The sequence below is a fragment of the Mesoplodon bidens genome (assembly GCF_964165515.1).
Source record: "Mesoplodon bidens genome assembly, chromosome: 11".
NCBI lineage: Eukaryota > Metazoa > Chordata > Mammalia > Artiodactyla > Ziphiidae > Mesoplodon > Mesoplodon bidens.
Window position 1 is genome coordinate 60,976,842 of NC_138167.1, and position 10,520 is coordinate 60,987,361.

General features: G+C 48.2%; 2 protein-coding genes across 2 annotated transcripts; both read left to right on the plus strand.

The window, feature by feature from the left end:
• Positions 1-106: 106 nt before the first annotated feature.
• On the plus strand, positions 107-4,742 carry LOC308625747 (polycystin family receptor for egg jelly-like; the record flags this gene model as incomplete). Its single annotated transcript, XM_081250236.1, has 2 exons — positions 107-129; positions 2,504-4,742. The coding sequence occupies 2 exons, from the start codon at positions 107-109 to the stop codon at positions 4,662-4,664; spliced, it is 2,184 nt and encodes a 727-aa protein (XP_081106362.1). The 3' UTR covers positions 4,665-4,742.
• Positions 4,743-5,104: 362 nt separating this feature from the next.
• PKDREJ (polycystin family receptor for egg jelly) lies at positions 5,105-10,520 on the plus strand. Its single transcript, XM_081249724.1, is given in 3 exon segments — positions 5,105-6,313; positions 7,186-7,875; positions 7,879-10,520. Coding segments are annotated over 3 exon segments (3,444 nt in total). The 5' UTR covers positions 5,105-5,278; the 3' UTR covers positions 9,598-10,520.

Sequence of the window (10,520 nt, forward strand, 5' to 3'; positions counted from 1 at the left end):
TGTGCCCCTGCAGGGCCTGGGCCTGGAAGCTGGTGTTGGCTGGTGGCAGCAGCTTTGAGCAACCAGTGGGATCAGGGGCTGTGGTAGGCAAGCCCTGGGTGTGGCCATGGGTGTGCAACCTGGACAGTCGTACAGGGCCTCACACTTAGAAGGGCCCCGTGCTTGGTGGAAAGCTCAGCTGTTGCCGTCTTGAAATCCTTAACAGTTTTTGAACAACGTCCCCACATTTCCATTTTTCACAGCGCCCTGAAAATCATGTAGTCAGTCCTCTGACAGCCAGTCCATTAACAAGTGCATCTCTTCTGAATTCCCCACTGCTCACCACCTCCACCATCACTAACCCTAAACTGAGTCAGGACCAGCTCACTTGCATACCGAATGTTCTTCCAGCAGTCAGGCCTGTCCCTTTGATTTCCCTGGACCCCACTTAACTGGCCTGTCTCCTTTCATTCCTGCCCACCTACAGTCTATCTCCCTCACAACAGAAGGATGCTTCCCAACTGGAAATCAGATCAGGGCCCTTCCCTGCTCAAAACCCTCCAAAGACTTCCCAACCCACTTGAGATAAAATTCAAATGTATGATCGTGGGCTCTGAGGCTAAGCTTGCTCTGGTCATCAGCCATCTCTCCAACGGCATCTTCTACCACTTTCTCTCCTCTCTGCTCACTCCAGCCCCACTACTAACCTTCTCTCTCGTTCCTGCCTCCATGCATTTGAATGTACAGTTCCCTGTGCTAGTTCTGCCGCTCCCTAGCTTTTTGTGAGCCTTGCTCCCTCATTTCTTGCTGATCTGCCGGCTCAGATGGTGCCTCCTCCAAAAGGCCTTCCTTGACTCCCCTATCTCATCCTCATGCCTTATCTCTTAACCTGCCTTATTTTTCTTCATATCATTTATCACACTCAAAATTATACATGTTATATCATGCCTGGGTTATTTTTGATTGTCTCTCACCCCCCATTATAATGGAAGCTCCTTGAGAACTGGGCCTGGGGCTGATGCCTAGAAAAATGCCTGGTATGTAGTAGGTGCTTGAGAAACATGTGTGAAATGACTAATGCTAAATGAATTAATGGGGAATGAAAGGTAAAAAAAAAATCAGAGATAATAAGGTATAATAAGAAAACAAATAATTAGGTGATAGACCTAAATCCAACCATATCAATAATTACATGAAATGGTGACAGTAATTACATTAAAGGTTGATGGTCTAAGTACTCAATTAAAAGGCAGAGATTGACTGAGTGGATAAAAGAGTAAAACTCTATTAAATGTTGCCTATAAAAGACCACTTTAAACATAAAGACATGAATAAGTTGAAAGTAAATGAATGAAAAAACATATGCCCATAGGCAGTAAGCATAAGAAGCCTAGTTTGTCTATTTTATTTTACTTCATCCCCCCCCCAGTTTTATTGAGATATAATTGACATAAAATGTGGCTATTTTAATACCAGGTAAAGGAAACTTCAAAACAAAGATTATCACCAGAGATAACAACATCTAGGGGCAATTCATCAGGAAGATATAACCACAAATGTGTATCTACCTAATAAACAGAGTCCCAAAATACAGGAAGCAAAAATTGACAGAATTAAAGAATGAAATAGACAATTCCACAGTTATAGTAGGAGAGATTAACATCTTCTCTCAGCAATTGATAGAACTAGACAAAAATGCAGAAAAGACATAGATCTAAGCAACACTACCACCCCTCTTGACCTAACTGCCATCTACAGAACACTCCACCCAACAACAGAATACACTTTTCTTTTTTTTTTCACATTCTTTTAAAGTTTCATGTAACATACATTCAGACCACACGATGGGCTTTCAAACAAGTCTCAATACATTCAAAGAGATAAAAGTCATACAGATTGTATTCTCTGACCATAACAAAATTAAATTAGAAATCAGTAACTGTGAATATTTTCACAGAAACTCCAAATATCTGGAAATGAAACAACATACTTGAATTCACAGGTCAAACCAAAACAGGGGAAATTAAAAATATTTATAATTGAATGATAATAAATATATGGTAAGTATGTTGGATGCAGTGTTTGGGGGAAACTGACAGCAGTAAATGCTTCTATTAGAAAAGAAGATCTAAAATCAATGACCCAGGGTTTCACCCTAAGAAAGTAGAAAGACATATACACACTGCTGTATATAAAATACATAACTGCTAAGGACCTACTGTACAGCAGAGGGAACTCTACTCAGTACTCTGTAATGACCTATATGGGAAAAGAATCTAAAAAAGAGTGGATATATGTGTAACTTCACTTTGCTGTACAGCAGAAAATAACAAAACATTGTAAAGCAACTATACTCCAATAATAAAATTTTTTTGAAAAAAGGAAAACTAAGTAAGAAACCCAGTGAGCAGTCCCCCTCTCCCTCCACTCAGTGAGCCCACTGACCCTCTCGCTTTCCACCGCTTTGTAGTGAGTTTTCCCAAGGGGGGTGGGCTCCTGCTAAGGGGACTCCTTGGAGGGTCAGGAGACTGCGCCACAGGAACCCCACTAACAACCCTGACCCGAGGCCTACCCAGGTGTGGGCACGGGCCAGCCGCCCGCAGCGCCTCCCCACCCCGCCCCCGCCCCGTGACCCCGCGGCCCGCGCCCCCGTGGCCGTTGGTCCGCGGGCACCTGGCCGTTGGTCCGCGGCGCTCCTCCTCCTGGGCCTGGGCCTGAGCCTGAGCGGTGGCCCTGGCCGCCGCCCTCCGACCTCGGCTCCTCACGGGGCCCGTGCCACCGTCCCCAGGGTGCCCGGCTCGTCGTCCGGCGACCTCCTCAACCGGGAGCCCACCTCGGCCCGCCGCGCCCCGCCCAAGGCCCGGGTCCGCATCCCGGCGCGGACCCGGGCGGCCGTGCTGCGCTCGGTCAGGGGCGCCCGGGGCCTCGGGGTGCGCGGCGGCGGCGGCGTTGGCGGCGGCCGCGCCCACCTCAGCCTACGGCCCCGCGCGGCCCCGGGCGGCGGCGTCATCCTGAGCGGCCGCCACGACCTCTGTCAGCGGGCCGGGCGGCTCGGAGGCCCGGCGCCGCGCTGCCTCCGCGCGCATGTCCTGCTGCGCGCCCGCCGCGCTGCCGCCGCCGCCGCCGCGCCCGCCGCGCCCGCCCGCGTGGACCTGCAGGTGTCGACGCCCGGCGGCCGGCTCTCCCGGCGCTGGCTCGCCCGCTTGCCGCGCTCCCTCGGGCGTCTGGAGTGGACCTCCCGCCTCGGGCTGCTTGGGCCCACGGTCCCCACGGCCGCCGCTGCCGCCACCCGCGTGTCGCCCCGCTCGGCGGTGTCGCCCCTTTTGGCTCTGCCCCGCGGCCCACGCTCCTACGCGGGCTTAGTGGCCAGAACCAAGTGTCCCACGGATGGGCCCACGGCTGTCGTCTTAGAGGCTGCCAACCCGAACAGTTCCCAAGCCATGGAGTCCTCGGTGTCCTGTCAGATATCACGCTCGGGGGCCTGTGTGTTGGATCTGGTGAGGATCAATAGAAATGACGATTCTCCCCTGCAGCTGACCAGGAAGATGGAAGTCACCATCAATGCCACGGTTAAGGCCCGCTGCCCAATCCAAAGGTTCTTTGGTCAATATTGGAAACTCTTTTCCGTGGCCTCTGTATCTGACAAGCCGGACTGGACTAAACCTTTGCAAAACCCACCTTTCAAGTCAGAGAACACTCCATCAAGTATACGTATCTCTGCACATTCTTTATCTTGGGGGGTGTATCTGCTTAATTTCTCCGTGTACATCGTCACATATGATCCAAAGATACCTCTGAAGAAAGACTCAGATTCCATCTATATCATCATTGTTAGAAGTCCCCTGGAGGCGGTTATTCCTGGGGATACCAACATCACAGTTAATTTCACAGATGGGCTGACTCTGAATGGAAATATGTCCTCTGATCCAGAGGCAGAAAACCCTTTAGAGGGACTTCATTTTTTTTGGTACTGTACCACAGACCCAAGAAACTACAATGGACATGAAATTACAGTGAGGAGCAAGGAAATCTGTCTCCCAGAGCAGGTTGATCTCAGGTGGACATGGGCCTCTGGTCCTATACTCACACTTTTGCCAGAAACACTTCACGGCGGCCGTGTGTATTTTTTCAGACTGGTGATCCAGAAGAACGAAAGAACAGCATTTTCTGATAGGACAGTGCATGTGCTCCAAGGGCCAGCACCTGTAGCAAGCATTTCATGTATTGAAAATTGTGATACAGTTTTGATTATATCAGAGAGATTTTCTTTGTCTCTAGAATGCCCGCGTTGTAAAGCAGGCCGTGATGTCTATCGATGGTCCATTCTGTCGTCTTCAGGTGATAAGATGCCATTTGATTGGATGGGGCAGACTACAACTGGGCGGAATGGTGCTTATTTGTCTGTAAAAGCTTTCACTTTTCGGCGTTTCGTTGAAGATAAGTTTTGGATTTCTCTAAATCTAGCAACCTGGGGTGGATCGAGCTTGGTCTTAAGGCATCCCTTCGTTATTCACCACGTCCCTGAAACCACAGAATGCAAAATTGATCCAGCTAAAGGAATTGCATTCATTACTAAATTTGTTGTCCATTGTAGTAGTTTCAAGGATAAGAACATCGTTCTTACATATAAAATAATAGTTCCTGATGTGCGTGGTTTTGGTGAAATCAGTTCTTTAAGAGAATAACTTTGGGTCCGTCGTCTATTTGGGGAAGGATTGCACAGCGCCCCCTTCCTTTCTCCCTGTTGGTGTGTTGGCCAATCATTACGCCTTGAAAATATATGCTCAGGCATATAATACCTCTCTGGGAGCTTTTTCTCAGGTGACTTTGTACGCCACTGTACAGGCTCCCACTGACATAAACTCATCAAGGACTGTGCTGCAGGAGTTATTCAATTCCACTATGGGACCAGATTCATCGCTGTCTACTTTGCTTCAACAGCAGGACTTTTTACCTGCAGGTTATTTAATGTATATTGTAGCTTCTGTCTTGAATAGCATGAAAACCAACTCACATCTGCAAGCTGACCAAATTAGACTCCGAGAACACCTTTTCAATCAGTCTTTCATTCTTCCTGTAAACACTTCGGTGGAAGTTAGCCAGGTGGTCATGACTGTTACTAAATTAACGCAGAAAACCTCTGAGTTCTCCTCAGTTGTTCAGAAACTGGCCACGGTGAGGATTTGGCAAGCAAGCCAAGCCCTCCAAGAGTGTCACCAGAGATAAGCACATTTCTTCTGAGCAAATAGAAAGTGTAAGCACTGGAATATTAACAAGTTTGTCTAATATCCTGAAACTGATGGTTCGTCATGAAGTGGTTGAAGAGCCTTTCCACGTCATTGAATCTCTAGCAGAGACAGTATTGGCTGTGAAAGTGCCAGAGGATAAGACCACTGCAATGAGGACCTCCAACTTTAACACGTATGTCAAGAAAACGGAAAAGTGGAATGTTACCAAGTTTTTCAGCACTGAGAAACACTGTCGAAATTGTTTTTATTCAACCCTAAATGTGAGCAGCGTTCCTAGTCTGCCTGCCAATGCTCCAATTTCTACCACGTTTTGTGAGTTTGCAGATGACCCTTTCCCTTGGCTAAATTATGGGGAAAACATTTTGACCGAGGTGGTTGGATTCCGAATGACAGGAACCGAGGCTACCGGTGACGTGATTGAGATCACACCTGATGTAGTGGAAGTGTACCTCATCAGAAAAAACTTGAGCTTTGGGACTTTTAATCTCACGGTGGGACCCAGCAAGGAGTCTCATAAAGCGGATGGGTCATTGAGAAAGACGACGGGGGCATTTAGCTTTGAAGTGGACAGCAGAGCAGGGAAGGAGGTGTTGATCCACATTGTGACAGAAGTGGCCGTGTTGTTCACAGTGTTGGTGTATGCTGGCCATCAGATCACACCCACCGCTTTGATCGCCACCTACCTCGTGCCCCATCGCATCCCTCCAATTGCCAAAGACAGTGACCTGTTTGACCCTGACTGTACAGTGACGGAGGCCCGTGTGGTTTGCCTTCCCCCATCCCTGCTGAGGGTCATAGCTCAGCGAACCAGCTCCTCTGAGTGTACCGTCACTGTGGTTCTGCAGGCACCTCATTTTGTCCTAAAGCCCAATGACAAGTTAGTGAGAATTTCTGTTTTCAGCACTCAATGCTTGGACATGTATGGGATCCAGAGCGATTGGAGCGAAGATACCTGCGTTGTTGGAGAGAAAACCAACTGGCAGAAAGTGCACTGTATCTGCAAGAACCCAGGGCAGGCCAAGCGGCAGCTGGACGCAATGAAACTAGCCAACCTTCACCTGCATACCCACTATTTGACGGCCAAGGTGATTGTGGTCCCTAACCTCGTGGATCTACGATTAGAGGTCATCAAGAACATTACCCAAAACCCCGTGACCCTCTTCACTGTACTTTTCATTATGCTCTTGTACATAGTCCTAGCGTTCTGGGCCTTACACAGAGATGAAATGGACAAGTGTCTTAGGGAGCATGTGGTAGTTCTACCTGATAACGATCCTTATGATAATGTATGTTACCTAGTCACTGTTTTTACAGGAAGCCGTTGTGGGTCTGGGACCAGGGCCAATGTCTTTGTTCAACTGCAGGGAACAGAGAGTAGCAGTGATGTGCATTGTTTAAGCCATCCACAGTTTACAACCCTCTACCGAGGAAGCATCAGCACTTTCCTCCTAACTACGAAAAATGACTTGGGGGACATCCATTCCATCCGCGTGTGGCACAACAACGAGGGCAGTTCCCCTAGTTGGTATTTAAGTAGAATCAAAGTGGAGAATCTGTTCAGCAGACACATCTGGCTGTTCATGTGCCGGGAATGGCTTTCTATTGACACCTCTTTGGACAGAACCTTTCAAGTAACCCCCCCCCAGATAAGTCTCTCAACAGAATGGATTTTTTCCTTACAGATTTAAGTTATAGGCTGGGGAGAAGCCACATGTGGTTCTCTGTTTTTTCTGGTGTCATTGCTACACCGTTCAGTAGGCTCCAGAGACTGTCCTGTTGCTTAGCTATGTTGCTGTCCTCCCTTCTGTGTAATATTATGTTCTTTAATCTAAATAAAGAAAAAGAAGCGGAGTCACAAGAGGGGAAGTACCTCAGGTCGATGGTGATCGGGATGGAAAGTGTCTTAATTACCATCCCTGTGCAACTAATGATCACGTCTTTGTTCCTCTGTTCCCAGAGGAGACCTCAGGTGACCCTAAGGGAGGTCGCTCCTTGGAAGCATCCGTGGACACCAGCAGCAAGTGAACACTGGGAAGAACGATTAGCAAAGTGGCACGCTCATGAAACTGACAACGCACGCTCCCAGGAGCCTGAAAAGCTTCCACCTACTAGGAGAAGTCCTGGACTTCCCAAGGCTTCTGTCAAGACCACCTCTAAAAGACGGCCCCAGCCCAAGCAAGCAGAAAGCAAGGTCTCCCACACCCAAAGAAAAAATAAAAACGCCAATAACCCAAACGTTGAAGACAATCAAAGTGTTTCTTCTGGAGAGCACTCTCCCCAGCCCGGTGCTACACCCCTCAAAGAGAAGACCAGGATTGTTCTGCAGTGGTGTTGCGTTTATGTCGCATGGCTCTTGTTTTTTGTCACTTGTAGCATATCCTCATTCTTTATTGTATTTTATGGACTGACTTACGGCTACGAAAAGTCAATAGAATGGCTGTTTGCATCATTTTGTTGCTTCTTGCAGTCAGTTTTTCTGGTGCAACCATCTAAAATTATACTCGTGTCAGGCTACAGAGCAAGTAAGCCCAAGTATTGTAAAAACCTTCCGTGGGTCGGCAACTGTTGCTACAGTGAGATCAAGCTGCAGAGCATCACGAAGAACCCAGAGGAAATGCGCAGGCGCCAGCAGCACATCGTCCAGCTCTGAAGCTCGAGGATGTACCAGCCCCTCACTGAAGACAAAATCACAATATTCAAAAGAAAGAAGAGGATCAAGAGAAGAGCTTTCCTGTTCCTGAGCTACATCCTCACTCACTTCATGTTTCTGGCCCTCCTGTTGAGCCTGGTCACCCTCCTACGCCACACTGACGGCTTTTACTATAATCAGTTTATTCGTGACCAGTTCTCTGTGGATCTGGCGTCGGTGACCAAGCTGGAAGACATCTTTCCGTGGCTGAACAGCGTGCTGTTGCCTCTGCTCCACAACGACCTGCGTCCCACCTTTCTCCCTGACAGCTCCTCTAAAATCCTTGGTCTGCCACTGATGAGGCAGGTGAGGGCGCAACCTGGAGAGAAAACCTGCCTGCCTGCCAAAATCTTCACGCAGGACAGCCTCAAAAGAGAGATTGACTGTCACCCCGAATACGGCACTGACCCAGAAGACACAAAAAGCTACTCTGGGTTGTGGAATAGAGTTAGTAAGCGGGCTATAGACAAGACTACGAAAGGATTTACTTACAAGCCTCGAGAAAAGAGATGGGTGTACTATTCCTACGGGCTATTGCATACGTACAGGTCAGGAGGGTATGCGTTCTATTTTTTTCCAGAAGAGCAGCAGTTTAATTCCACACTGAGGCTCAGCGAACTCCAGGGAAGCCATTGGCTGGATGAGAAGACATGGGCTGTGATTTTGGAACTAACAGCTTTTAATCCAGACATCACTCTCTTCTGCAGCATCTCAGTCATCTTCGAGGTCTCTCAGGTAGGAGTTGTGAACACTAGCCTGTCTGCGCACTCCTTCTCCCTTGCCGATTTCAACAGAAAAACTTCCGCAGAAATCTACTTGTACGTGGCCATCCTCATTTTTTTTTTGGCCTACGTTGTCGACGAGGTCTACATCATCACACAAGAAAGGTCCGCCTATGTGAAAAGTGTATATAATTTGCTCAACTTTGCTTTAAAATGCATCTTTACCGTGTTGATCATGCTCTTTTTCAGGAAACACTTCTTGGCTGTCAGTATAATGCGGTTTTACCTGTCGAACTCTGAGGATTTCATTCCCTTTCATGCAGTGTCTCAAGTAGATCACGCCATGAGGGTGATTTTGGGTTTCCTGTTGTTTCTGACAATCCTGAAGACCCTCAGGTATTCCAGGTTCTTTTACAATGTGCGTCTCGCACAGAGGGCCATCCAGACTGCCCTTCCCGGCATCTGCCACGTGGCACTAGTGGTGTCCGTGTATTTCTTTGTCTGCATGACTTTTGGTTACCTGGTATTCGGGCAGCACGAATGGAACTACAGTGATATGATTCATGCCACGCAGACAATATTCTCCTACTGCGTTTCAGCTTTTCAGAACACGGAATTTTCCAATAACTGGGTTCTCGGGGTCCTGCTTCTCTCATGTTTTATGCTGGTGATGATCTGCAAATTGATCAACTTATTTCAGGCGGTGATTTTGTCCGCCTACGAGGAAATGAAGCAGCCCGTGTATGAGGAGCCCTCAGAAGAAGCGGAAGCAATGACCTACCTGTGTCACAGACTAAGAACTGCATTTGGCTTCCTGTCCTTCAAATCCAAGGCAGAAGACAAACCCAAGTTCTTTGTCAACATGGTGTATGGGCAGCCAGAGAAGAACAACAGCCAGTATCTGGGGCTGAAGACCAGAAACATTAATGGGAAGAAAATGGTTTATCTCGTTGTGTGATCCATGACAGTTTCAAGGTCCACAGGCCAGCTTCTCTCAAATGCTCAGTTTCTGGGATTAAGGAACGTTTAATGGCTCAGTTGTGCTTTCTACCCGTGTCCTTCACAATGCACACCCCATACGTTTGGAAGTATCCGCAGTCTTGGCCTCCCCTTCGGAACTTGAAAGGAGGGTGTCAGAGTGCAGTGCAGCCTCTACAGAGAGAGGAGGATGACAGCCTGTGAGTCCTAGGTTGATTTCCCTGTGGCTGGGAAACGGGTGTCTTTGGAACCTGCTGCAGTTTAGAAGGTTAGAGACCCAGATTTGGGGTAGGGAACTAAAAGGCCCCCTCAACCTCACCCCACCTTGCCAGAAGCAGCAGGAAAATTCTGCTGCTTCTGTGCCCCCCTCCCCGGGGCTGGGAGGCCAGCACTTGTGGTTCAGTGCCTCAGCCCCGCTGGCTGTTCCCTTTGCACACAGGGCTGCAGGCCTTCCCCCCGCCTCCCAACTCTACCGCCCACACTCCAGCTGGGCCAGGGCCTTGTGATGAGTCCCAGGAGTTGCCCTTGTGCCTGGGAATGCAGGGATGTGGACCTGGGGGTCAGAAGTCTGAAGCTTCCCATCTACTTAAGGCCACTGCAAGTGAAAGATGTAAAGTGTAATTACGTTTTCTGGCCATGAGACGTGACTTTTATTAAACAGCAAGAAGGTGTGTGTGGGTGTGGGTTCACATTGAAAGATAGTAAATATTCTATATAATGTATATAGCAATATATACATCCAGGATTTGGGCTTTGGGTTATTGATGGCCTGGTGGATTGTTTAGAAAACATTGTTTAAGAAAAATGGGCTAGCAGCTGTTGGATTTTCACTCAGAAGCATGCTCATTTATGTAGATGCCACTTTAAGCTTGATCCGAATTAAATGTGAGATTTCTTCTGTGA